Source organism: Jatropha curcas, chromosome 5 (genome assembly GCF_041381405.1).
Source record: "Jatropha curcas cultivar XTBG-Jc1 chromosome 5, XTBG_Jcur_1.0, whole genome shotgun sequence".
Taxonomy (NCBI): domain Eukaryota; kingdom Viridiplantae; phylum Streptophyta; class Magnoliopsida; order Malpighiales; family Euphorbiaceae; genus Jatropha; species Jatropha curcas.
The window spans coordinates 21793203-21806461 of record NC_143155.1 but is presented as its reverse complement, the minus strand read 5'-3'; the positions used below and the strand labels follow the sequence as shown (position 1 = coordinate 21806461).

Here is a 13259-nt window from a genome sequence, read left to right as displayed (position 1 = left end):
TTTGAACTACTCAAATTTGTAATAGTTTATATCCTTTTGGTTTATATTATTTATATTCGTCTCAAATCCATTTAAATATCCATTCAATTACTCACATTTGGACCTATTTAAAATTTTTATCACCAATATTTGTCTCAAACACATATAAAGTACCTATTAAATAGATATGGTATCCGCAAATTTTAAATTATTCAAACCTGAACTATTTTTAAATTCATCTTTTACTAATACATGTTATTACACTCATGGTTATCCATGACCCAACTCATTTAATATAATGGGTAATGGATGGATACATAGAGACCTATACATATAGGTACATACAGACTTATACAAATACCCTACCTGTATCCGTCGGATAAATTTTAATACTCGTATCCATACTAAACTCATTTATAACTAGTCGTATCATCATTAAATGGATCGGAGCGGGACAGATTTTTTAAAATACCCGTCTTACTTTTCATCTCTAGTTGGGTATCTTGGAGTAAGATAAACCAATGCAAAAGATTCTACCGTTGTAGATTCATGAAGGTAAATCAATTTTTGACATTTATTTTGGATAGAATTGTAATTGTAAACCTATCTATAGAGGCTTTGTTCTAACCTATTGTGCTGGAATGCTGAAATTAGCTTCTTTAATGTGTGCCTCACCTATTGCGAAGAGATAAACTCTTCACCACACTGACTTCACAAAGTTATGGGTGATTTGATATTTTAGGCAAACTAATGGAGCAAATTGGCTATAAAAATAAAAATTGAGGGAAATTGGATAAATGATCCATATTCAGGTTGTATAATAAACTATTTTTCTATTATTTAAAAATACTAGTACTTAAGAGTATTATGTTTTGATTCATAATGTCAAAGAAAAAAAAATTATGTTTTGATTCATACGTGGGCAATACAATAGATGTATTCTTGACTCCTAAATTGATGAAAACTTTTGCGATATAAAAGACTCTGAACTTAAAACTCTCATTTTGATCAACTAGATCATATTTGATTGAGCTAACGTAGCTTATTTTTGTCTTTTAACTAATGAATAATGCATTTGGTTTATATTTTAATATGATTAAAATAAAAATAAAAATAAATATGGACAAAAAAGCAGAAAATAACTACATGTGAAGAACCTATGAAATTGTTCTAGTTGCTATATAAAAATCAATCTCGTAAACAAACAAATAAAAAAAAATTAACTAGTACACCATCTAGTAACGGTGGGCAAACGACTAGTTCAGTTCAAACTAAATCCGAAATCAAGGTAAAACCTCAAAACTAAATTTTTCAGGAGCAAAATTGAACCGAACTGAATTATTCAATTTAGCTGGTTTTCTCGTAATTGCTTTTTGATTTTGTTTTAACCCTAATTGGCTCATTTTTGTATAACTGAATCAAAGTAAACAATAATTTTGATTTCAACCGAATAAAATGACTAAATGAATTTCTCTTGAACAGATTGACTGAACCAATTGAAATAACTCAGTTCAATTTTCTCTTCGATTCAGCCGGATGATTTGCACATCTCTGCCATCTAGCATATGCTATTCAGAAGTATCATGAAATAATCGAGGAAGAAGACCATTAGAAAAATGATCAAGAATACAAAGCCCTAAATCTGTAGTAGACGGATAACACTCTACTTGAATTTGAGAAAACTTATTGAATGGGCAAGTTTAATTCCTTCAAGTAGAGTCCATAGTTCAGCTCCTAACACAGAAGTGACACCAATCGAAATAGACCACTCACGTAGATTATCCCGAAGTAAAACCCCCACCATTACTATATCTCTATATGTCTTAAGTTTGAATTGACAGCTCCTCTTCATCTATATTTTCAGGTCGTCTGCACGACCCCTACATATCTCTTAATTATTTATTATTTTTATTCATACTTTTGTAGGGAACAATTATGTTATGATGGTAGCAAGATTTCTTTTTATAGCTGTGTGGTTGTTGAGAAATAGAAACATGAGAAAGTGTTATTTGGCCATTAGCAAAGAAGAGAAAAAGACCGAATTATATACTTCTTTTTTAGAAAATAAATTTTTAACAGATAAAATTTACCTTAATTTAGTCATAACTACAGCCAAAATAGGAAGAAAGTAATTTCTTCACTATTAATTACATGGCAAAAATATTAAATTTCATTGAATTTATAAATTTTAGTTTGGACTGAAATTTAATAAATAAAAAATTAACTAATTAGATTTAAGTCAAATTTCAAACTTTTATTCTCAGTGACTTAATCAAATGAAATTTAAGTTGTAATATTGTATTATTGATTGTCTTTTCAATGAGTGTTTTCCACGAACCGACAAAGATTATTTGCTGAATTTTCAATTTAGTAATATACTTTAATGATATTTATTAAGGATATATTCGGCAATACCAACTATTTTAATAGTTGTTAGTTATAATAGTAGTTTTTAGTTGGTTCTATTAGAGGTTAACTGTTAGCTCATAATTGTTTATATAATAATTTAAATTAGAAATGTTCGGTAAAAATAATTATTTAATTTAAAATGATAAAAAAATAATATGAGTTATTTAATTAGCTGAATTCGGAGAAAAAAACAATTGATATATGATTGTTATAAAAATTTAATTAAAAGTCAAACATTATTAAAGTATTTAACATTTTATAAAAAGGTTCTTTTAATCTCAAAAATTTATTACAAAAAGTATATTATCAGTGTAATTAACAGAGATAGAATTTATCAAAACGCTGAAAGTTAACTCAAAAGCCACCGTGCAAGATAGACATACTCTAATTTACCGATTGCAACCTAGCTGAACTTTTTAAGCCAACACAAAAGTTGGATAGCCATTATAGCCACCACACCGCCAATACCTTCCATTCAAACTCATCACCGGTCCAATCCCATTCTCCTATCAATCATATATTGAACAAACACACACCTAACAGCTACACAACAACAACTACAAATCAGAAGATAAGCCAACAAAAACCTTTTATGTGATCAAATCAAGTACAGAAACCCCGACAAAAATAATGAAATACCGAATACAATTTCCACTAATTTCTTTACTTTTTATTATAATTCTCACGAATTTCCTTCATAAAACACATACAAAATCTGTAATAGAACCGTGTAGCTCTTCAGATTCTTGCCTTTCTCTTCTCTCTTACATTCTACCATTTGATACACAAATTCCTGAAATTGCCTTTCGTTTCAAAGTCAACATTTCTGATATATTAGCAGCAAACTCTATTAACCCAACAGCACCATCAATAACTAACCTAATTTTCCATTCAAAATCATTTTTTAAAATACCCATTTCTTGTCCTTGTGTGGATGGAATCCGACGATCCTTATCAACTGCCTACATTGTCCGAGCAGCCGACACCATCGATTCTATAGCAGAAGGATTTGGTGGTTTAGTTAGTGCAGAGCAAATTATAAGTACTAATGAAATAAATGAGAAAAACCCATTAGTGAATGGGCAGCCATTAGTGATACCATTGCCTTGTACTTGCTTCAATAATAGTAATAATGGTGTTGAGGCAGTTTATATGTCATATGTTGTGCAAAAAGGGGAGAGTTTGGAAAGATTGGCAATGGAGTTTGGATCTACTGTTAGAGACTTGGAGACTGTTAATGGACTTGTCCAAGATTTGATCGATCCTGGTGATATTCTTGCAATTCCAATTCCAGGTTAGTTCTTTTAGGTTGTGCATGCTTCTTAATTTTTTATTCTCGGAAAAATTTATAAACATTATTCGTGTCTACAAATATTAATCGTTTTGAAAATATAACGAGTAATTAATATATATATATATATATATATATATATATATATATATATATATATAATCTATTTTTACAATTTTCTGTTTCTGAAAAAATATATTTTTACAATTCTCTAAAACCATCTATAGTCACATTAATGATGTGGGATAAAAGGTAATTTAGTCAACTAATAAAAATTTTATTATAATATAAAAAAATTAATTATTTTCTTTAACACCACTTTAAAAACTGAATTACATTTTTATGGACGATGGAGTATATTTGATGGGATAATATTTTAATTTGGCTTAGAAATTTAATTATTTCAAGTAATTACTAACTAGATACTTATTTTTTAAAATTATAGTGAAATGATCGAGTAAATGTATTCTAGTTGATATAGTAGTTTAGCATTCATTATTTTATTAAATTCTTTTGATATATATACTAAAAATGGACAAATCATCTATGACTTTTGAATGCTAAAATTTTATTTGGGTATAAGTTAATATGTTATATAACTTTTAATATGATATTATGTATTTATAATATTTAGAACCTTAAGAATATTTTTTTTTATCGGTAAAAGTAATTTTTAATTAAATTATATTGTCCAAAGAAAACTTATTTTATCCAAATATTATATCCCAAGTCATTAGGCCATTCATTTATATAACCTAACCTGATAGCTTAAGTTAAAAAAAAAAAAAAAAAAAAAAAAAAAAAAAAAAAAAAAACCTGATCAAAATATTATATAAGAATTAAACTGAACATAAATAACACATATGCTATAAAATCTATTGAACATCAACCTCCATCTTGAAGGTCTTTTTCCTTTATTTAAAATTCAAAATATAACAAATTTTGAATCAAATTCAATAATTAATAATGAGGGTTTGAATTGAGATGAGATTGAGAAAATAATTTTATAACCCTAAAATTGCTTTTAGTTCAGCCTCATTAGAGTCTATAATGCCGCTAATTAAAATATAGAATATAAGATTTACTTCATGAACTAAAAATAATTATCATAATGATTAAATTAATCTGCAAGGATTAGTATTATCCTGATTTTTATATATTAATTATTATTTCTGTTAATTTTCCCAATATGCAACAGGTGACAAAGCTGTCAAACCAATAATTCTTTCTTTCCTTATCAGAGAGACATGCATGGTCCCTTACTATTATTATTACTATCATTGTTTTTTTGTGTCTGTTTTAAAATAAAGGTAAGTGAAAATGGGGCAGCAATATTTATCCTAAGAAAGATGAAGATTACCAGAGACATAAGAAAAAAATCTACATTTATTTAGTAATATTCTTTTTTATAAATTCTTTTTCTCCAACCTTTTCTCAATGCACAAAATGTCCATTCTTGTACAAGAAATAGCATCCCTTGCTGCCATACATTTGTTGCATGATGTGCCATTTTCACACACTTACAAATCTCCACATCCCACTGGTCTTTTTGTAAGGTATAATGAATCAATGAATGTCTTTTTGAGAATGAAAAAGGGGATTTTGTTTGTTTGATACTTAAGGGAACAAAAAAAATAATTCTGGACCGTATTTTTTGTTATTTTCTTTTTTAAAATAGATATTAATTCTCCATGTTTAATTATTAATTTCAGCATGTTCATCTGCAAATCTGGAATGGAGAAATGAGAGTTTAATAGTTCCAAATGGTTCTTATGCTCTAACAGCCAACAATTGCGTCAAATGCATTTGCTTGCCAAACAATCTCAGGTATTTAATTAATTGGTTAATCTTTAATAATTAATCAAGACTTAATTAAGTAGCTTATGATGGTGTTTATATATTTTTTAGCTTGCAGTGTTTAGCTTCTGGCGTTGGAACAAAATGTTCTCATTTACAGTGCAGAGGTTCTAATCTTTTCATAGGCCAAACATATATTAAGCATACTGATACTTCTTGCAATGTCAGTGCTTGCGTTTATCGTGGCCATTGTGGTGGCAAAATTTACAAAAGGTAATTAATTAATTAGGCCAATAATATTTATTTATTTTCATAATATATTTTGGCTGTGATATTTTCTTGACCTGTGAAAAATATCTTATTTTATGCTCATTCTAAATCCATTTAAAATTGATTCAGAATTAGTCAATTTCAATTTTTGGCATGAGTTCAGCTGTTTTTAAACTTTTTTCTTTTTCCTATTTTTTTTCCCTAGATTGAAATAGCAAGAACTGATTGGTTTTGGTTTTTTGTTCAAACCCATTCTGATTCGGTTCTGATTTCAAAATATACCTATGGCCATCCCTGGTAAATATCCATAACTAAGATATATTAAGTATAAAAATAGTTTATTTGTTTATCTTTATATTAATCATGTCGAACAAAATTAATTATTTTAATAGTTGTTTATTGATCTAATAGTTGTTAGATGTTTTGTTTCATCAAACTCTAATACTTTTTTCGACATTAACTTTTAACAGAACTTTACCGTTTTGACCAAGTCAAAAACACTATTTCTATTATTTATAGTGTTAGGTATTTTAGCTTTTATTCTAGCGTTTAGAGTTTAAGGAAACGGATTATGAAACATTACTTTAATATTTGATGAAATGCTAGTAAAACAGTTAACAGTTACTAGAACAATTAACAGCTAATTTTTTTGAATAATAAAACACTATTTCTATTATTTATATTGTTTGACAACATAACATTTACTCCAACATTTAGAAGTTGAAGGATGGATAAGACGTAGCTCCCTTTAACATTTGATGAAAACACTAATAAAAAAAGTTAATAGCTACTATTATAGCTAACATCTATTTGAACAATTAAAGTTGACGAACAGAGCGTAAGTAATAGATAAATGCTACCTCACCAAACACTATAAATAATAAAGATAGTATTTTAATTTATGCAAATACTAAAGGCTATGTTAAAAACTGTTGGCCAGCAGAGCTATTGCCAGAGAAAAATATGTAATTTACATTTTTTTTTAATGCAAATAATTAATTTTTACTTCTTTTAATTGCAGTTTAGTAACTTCCTCTAATGTCCTATGCCCAGGTATAATGTCCTTCCCCAGAATATATGTATTGTTTCACTTCTCTTGTCTGAAAGTGAGTAGTAACTAAAACTTGCATATACATGTATTTTGTACAGGAAAAGCAATGTCGCCATTGGCATCTCCCTCATTTAATGATCCTTTGGCGCCATCTATAGCATTACCTCCATTAATATCACCATCTTCAGCTCCTTATCCAACTCCTTGGAATGATAACAATTTTAATATTTCTGGTGATGGATATTTGCTCATTAGTCAGGTTTCATTGCATTATTTATTGCCATTTCATATTTTGATCTATTGCTTTTTCTTTTTATAAATGACAATTTTTTATTTATTTATTTTCGTTGAAATGATTTATGGTAATTGGTAATTGTTGCTGCAATTGAATATATATTTTTTTATTTACCCAAAATAGTTTGGTTAATAGGTGAAGCGGACTAGATTCCATTCTAGTGATCGCAGGATTGAATCGTGGAGTCGGTCCAATCTTAAGGAGGGCTTTTAAACAATCGCTCTCCGGCCTAAAGGGGATTAGTTTCTTATCTAGCTGTTAGTTTTTTTTTATTCAGCATCTTTTTTTTTTTTTTTGGAAAGGAAGTATCTAATTTATTGTTGCAGTATATTTCAAAGCTAAATATATTTCGTACTTTTTGCATTATTTGAGTGTGAATTAATGGACAAATTGAGGTAAATTAATTCATGATTGAGCTAAAGTATTATATTAAACCAAAAGGTCGATTTTGAATTTTTTTTAATTATAATTTAAGAAACAAATTGGATTTTATTCTAAAAATATCGAATATATACTTATTGAGTTGTAACTTTGAAGTGTCATTAGATTTTGAAAAGTTGTATCTAAATGAAAATTCCAAACACTACCTTTCAACTTCCCATCTAATCAAACAATCTGAAATATCAAATATCAAAAACGGCATGCAGAAGCAACATTACCATATCTACAATTATCTCCTGCCTGAAATTAAATAATCAAATATCAACCCTTGGGTCGTTATTCTGTTGATGTCTAACTAATTTTTGACCTTATCTGCACAGTATTTTACATGTAAATAGACCTACACAAAGACATAGACCCAATCACCAAGTTACTAATTACATCAATAATTGTACACCACACTTTAATTAACTAGATTTTCAATTAGGATATTTGTGATGAACTCATGTGTTAGATAAGACATTTATTTTTTCATTATTTTTAATTATTTGCCTAAATTGATTTTCAACTTGAATTGATATAGATATAATTTGAATTAGAAATTCAAAATATGAAATTATTATTATTGGAACGACTTTATTTAAATACCAGCACTACTGAATATTATTATAAAATATTTTTTATTTAGATAATATATTAAAGTAAAAAGTAATATATTTACCTAAAAAAAATTCATATATATATTATACAACAGTATTCAAACCAAATTAACTGGTTTTTTAAGAACTCTAAAGGATAAATTACACCGAAATATCTTATTGAGAGGAACAAGTGTTTATGAATGATTGGGTGACAGCTCCATCTGTGTTAGATTTTAGACAGTCATCATCGTGCTGATAATAACTTCATTCAGGTATACAGGACATATACAGCAGTCCCCTCTCTTTTACAAAATTTTAGTTAGTATATATTAAAAGAAATATGTAATATTGTCTAAGGGGTTATTTCTATCAAATTAGAAGATGGAATATGTGAATTTTGTTCTAATAAATGAATGATTGGTTCAAATCATGGAAAATTTCCAATATGATTTGATAAACTTAATAAACTTTAGGGTGCGTTTCGTGCATTTACTTACAGAAAACAATTTTCTGGTTTTTATTTTTTAATAAAATAGTTTCCTTAGAAAATGAAAATTAGAAAACATAGAATGGAAAATGACGTTCACTTGATAATAATAAAAGATATATTTTAATTTAATTTTATAAATATTATTCATAATTTTCATAATTAAAAAATAAAATATTATAAAATAAATTTAGAAATTTTGTTTGTAAAAGTTTTTAAAAATAAAGGATATAATGTATTTATAATAATAAAATTAATTATTTATTAAAGCATAATATAAAATTTTATTTTACATAAAATATTTTTATTTTTTCAAATGAAAATATTTTATAGAAAAATTGTTTCTAGATATTATAATTTTAATTATGAAATGTCATTTTTAAAAAGTGAAAAACAGGTGGAAAACATTATTTTTGTTATAAAGGAAAATTTTAGAAAACAACTTAAAGTTGTTTTTCAAATCTTAGTTAAATTTTGGAAAACTGTTTTTTAGTTTTCGAAATATAAAAAATTCACTGATTTGAATACAAAATTTTGTTTTCCAGTTATTTTGAAAAACTTTTCTAAAAAACTATTCTAGTTTCTACAAGTGAACATACCTTAACCCTACTCTAGTTTTCTACAAGTGAAGACACTTTAATCTTTCAAAAATCTCCTTTGAGGATATTTTCCAATTATATTCAGGTGTACTTTCTTTCCTTTTTTTTTATAATCAAAAGATTTAATTCCTTTTTTCAGATATCGAACTTTTATCTTTATCTTTATTGAGATTGAGGTTGCTAACCACTTTAACCAACACTTTATTGGTTATTTTTTAATTAACTTTTTCATAAAATATTTAATGAGAAAAATTCAGTTGGAAAATAAATTCCACATTGAACAAATACAAAATATAATAAAGAATTCAATATCAATAGAAGTAAAATGATTTTGGTGTAAAATATGTTCTGCGCATTTGTGAATTTATGTTTTTTTTATTTGATGAATTCTCTAAAATTAATGAAATAAATATTTTAAGTTTTAAAATTAAAGCATAAAGATTGAAAACAAAAACATAATAATTAAAATTTGGGAGATTTTAAGTCTTGCATGCACTCTTAAATAGATTGGCCTTTTACAACAGGTCTAGTTAATCATCGATTTTTTTTTTTTATTGGCACAAATTTATTTGGAAATCTATGCAAAATTCAGAGTTTAAATTTTAATTTGAAATAGTATCGAGGGCCATGGTCCCTACCTTATAAGTAGTTCCACACTTGGCCTTATAAGGTTTAGGTTTAGTGACATTTCTTTTTCCCATAGTTATCATACTTTTGTCTTACGAACCTTTTGTTCATGTATTTCAATGAAGCCAAATATTTTGGCATCACAAATTGGGAGTTCTTGTTTTACAGGCAATTTGTTTGAATTGATTTATTCAGTTGATAGTTGATTCATATTTAATAGCTATAATTTTAATCAATAACGGATAATTGATAAAATTTCTAAACATGTGATGGTTATTAATTGGAGTTTTTTCATATCAGTTAATAGTCGATTTAGATTTATTTTTTTTTGGAAGTATGAATCTTATAAAAATATAGTTATTAATAAAATTATATTTTTAAAATTAGTATTTTTTTTTTTTTGTTAGGGTTTTGATGTTAGCAAATTTGTAATAACAATTAAAACAGTACTGTGTATACCTATGGATTATAGCTGAGTTGGCAATGTAGTCTGAACATGTGGAAAGAGCTTTCGGGTTCGAACCCCACTAAACACATATACAGAGTGGGGCGAAAAGCCTTAATTATTAATTCATGCAATACTTAATATAAATATATATATACCTTGACTTTCAACGTCAATCCTTGATCACCAACCACCACTATTCCTCCATCAACCTGCCACATCTTCTACCACCACTATTGCCATTACAATACCAAATCTATATATTGCACATTAATCTTCCATACATTAAGATTAAACTTAATGTATCTCCACTGATAATAAAAACAAGATTCTCGAACTGGAATAGAAACAAAGTTGAGGTGCAAATTAATATTCCATGGACCCATGTAATGTTTATATGACTGGCTTAAATTAACTTCAAACCTAATTTGAGGTCCAAAATGAATTTTGCACACTAATTTGGGACCCTTTAAAGTTTCAAGGCTCAAATGCATTTGAAACCTTATGGAAAGGAAACACAAATTTTGACAGCCTATTTAGCTCAGCTTAGCTAAGGCATGCCCTCACTAGCCTCATAGTTCACGTATTGTTCTAGTTGAGAGAAAGAGAGAGTGTTGAAAGGTACCTGAGTGGACCACAAACAGGAGCTTTAAATTTGTATCACGAATTATTGAACATATCATACAAATAAGTCTTTCTCAAATTTCAAGTGGAGCCAGAAAGGGAAATGGGACCATTGGACATTATCATTGTTCCACTTGAAATCCATTTCATTAGACACCCAACCAATAAGAATCAGGAGATTGAGATTATCTTTACACCTTTAGCCAATGAACACTTAGATGGAGCATTTTATGGGTCCCAAAAAGGGCAATCAGACCCTTCTTTAGCAACCCACCAAAAGTGCATATGAGCTTATTATAGCAAAGTAAGGGTCAATGTCCACTTCAACTCTTCAAGGGACATCAACAATAATTCTACCAATTTACCCTAAAAATAAATACCCAACAACTTCCTCCAACGGTCATTGACTCTGAAAGTCTTAACTTCAAAAGACAAAAAAAAAAAAAAAAAAAAAATCTTTCTTTCTTTGTTTCTTTCCTTCTTCAATGATAAATGAAAGAAAAGCAGCAAACGCCCTCTCCGGCAAGACTGCTCGAGCTTGCGAGGGCTGTTCACGGAAGAGAGCGCGGTGGTTCTGTGCAGCTGATGACGCTTTTCTTTGCCAGTCTTGTGATGAATCGGTCCATTCTGCAAACCAATTAGCTCGAAGGCATGAAAGAGTCCGGCTTGAGTCTTCGTCTTTCAAGCCAACGGTTTCTAATGAATATATTCCGGCATGGCATCAAGGCTTCACCAGAAAAGCAAGAACTCCTAGACACAACAACAACAGCAATAAGAAAATCTTTAATAATAATAGTAATCTTCCTCTTGTTCCGGAAATTGGTAATGAAGAAGAAGGAAATGGTATTGCTGCTGATGAAGATGAAGATCAGTTTCTCTATAGAGTACCAGTGTTTGATCCTTTCGAGGCAGAGCTTTGCGCGGATGATCTATATAATGAAGAAGAAGGAAATGAAATTGCCATTGGAAATGATCAAGAAAGAATAAATATGGGTACTGATGATAATTTGGATAATTATTATTTACCTTCTGATATGGATCTTGCTGAGTTTGCTGCAGATGTTGAAAATTTACTTGGAGCAGGACTTGACGATAATTCTCCTGATAGAAACAATGATTTAGGGTTCTTAGAGTATTGTAATAAAAAACAGGAACAAGAAGAAAGTGACTATTATAGTAATAATAAATTTTATTTTGATGAGGAGAAAGTAGTGAAAGTTAAAAATGAACAACAAATGGAAGAAATTGTAGCGGGGGGTTGCAATTTGGGTCAAGCTTTTGATCAAATGGGTAAAGAAGATTGGAGTTTTAGTTATGATCAGTCATCGCTAGTGACCGGAGATGAAGAAGAGGAGGAGAAGGTAGCACTTCCCGCTGTGACTAACACAACAGTAAAAGTGGTGAGTAGCGATCAACATAAGAAAGAAATGAAAAGGGATGTGTCTTTGAGGCTAAATTATGAAGCTGTTATCACTGCTTGGGCTAGCCATGGCTCTCCCTGGACTACCGGAACCCGACCTGAGCTTAATCCTGATGATTGCTGGCCTGACTGCTTGGTACGTCTTTTTCTCTCTAGTCATGCTTCAAATCCTAACAATTCTCTTTCTTATCGCAGTAATAAATTTTGAAACTTAAACATTAACAACTATCTTTTTCTTTTAAGAATTTTTTAGTATAAATCCCCCATAGGAAATCAGGATTCAAACCCTAGCAATTCTCCTTCCTGCATGACTTGCAATGCAGGAAGTCGGGGATTCAAACTCTAACTATTCTATTTCCTTAATCGTAATACAGTTGACAATCCTCTTTCCAGTTAAGAATTCTTATATCCAACAAAGAAAATTCTAAAAGTGATTACTACTTAATTACTTCCTTTTTTCTTTTTTGCAGGGTACATGCCCTAAGGATGGTCATCATCACCCATATAGAGGACACAATGGAGGAGGAAATGGAGGAAGAGAAGCAAGAGTACTAAGGTACAAAGAGAAGCGAAGGACGCGGTTGTTTTCGAAGAAAATAAGGTACGAGGTAAGAAAATTGAATGCAGAAAAAAGGCCTAGATTGCAAGGCAGGTTTGTTAAGAGGACATCATTCATGGGAGCTACTTTTCCTTAATTACATCAACAAAAAAGTTAACTGTTTTAACTACCATATACCAGTGTTTGCTTCTTGTTTCTGCAAACATGGATATATGGATATTTTTTAGGGCTAGTAATTAATATAGTTATTTGGTCAATTAATTAAGCTAAGGGATGTAACTTAGGCAGTTACCTCCTCCTTCTTCCTGCTGTCCATCTCCTGACAGTAATGTAATGAATGCTTATTCTGTGTTCAATAAATATCTCTTTGTCTTAAATTGTAAA

General features: G+C 29.0%; 2 protein-coding genes across 3 annotated transcripts; both read left to right on the top strand.

The window, feature by feature from the left end:
- Positions 1-2936: 2936 nt before the first annotated feature.
- LOC105650721 (lysM domain-containing GPI-anchored protein 1) lies at positions 2937-7496 on the top strand. 2 transcript variants are annotated; one of them, XM_020676705.2, is made up of 6 exons: positions 2937-3682; positions 5392-5506; positions 5588-5749; positions 6768-6799; positions 6896-7030; positions 7228-7496. In XM_020676705.2, the coding sequence occupies exons 1-6, from the start codon at positions 3019-3021 to the stop codon at positions 7239-7241; spliced, it is 1122 nt and encodes a 373-aa protein (XP_020532364.1). In that variant the 5' UTR covers positions 2937-3018; the 3' UTR covers positions 7242-7496. The 2 variants fall into 2 exon arrangements, with proteins under 2 accessions (XP_020532364.1, XP_012093052.1); XM_012237662.3 differs by having other exon boundaries at positions 6896-7056.
- Positions 7497-11262: 3766 nt separating this feature from the next.
- Positions 11263-13259, top strand: BBX16 (B-box type zinc finger protein with CCT domain-containing protein). Its single transcript, XM_012237612.4, has 2 exons — positions 11263-12452; positions 12787-13259. Exons 1-2 carry the CDS (start codon positions 11382-11384, stop codon positions 13009-13011), a joined length of 1296 nt encoding a protein of 431 aa, XP_012093002.1. The 5' UTR covers positions 11263-11381; the 3' UTR covers positions 13012-13259.

Bases quoted from the DNA above. Each gene is read 5' to 3' on its own strand.
- LOC105650721 (XM_012237662.3), top strand. From the start codon at position 3,019: ATGAAATACCGAATACAATTTCCACTAATTTCTTTACTTTTTATTATA. The intron at 5,750-6,767 runs GTAATTAATTAA...TTTTAATTGCAG, and splicing joins GGTGGCAAAATTTACAAAAG to TTTAGTAACTTCCTCTAATG. The intron at 6,800-6,895 runs GTATAATGTCCT...TATTTTGTACAG, and splicing joins CTCTAATGTCCTATGCCCAG to GAAAAGCAATGTCGCCATTG.
- BBX16 (XM_012237612.4), top strand. From the start codon at position 11,382: ATGATAAATGAAAGAAAAGCAGCAAACGCCCTCTCCGGCAAGACTGCT. The intron at 12,453-12,786 runs GTACGTCTTTTT...TCTTTTTTGCAG, and splicing joins ATTGCTGGCCTGACTGCTTG to GGTACATGCCCTAAGGATGG.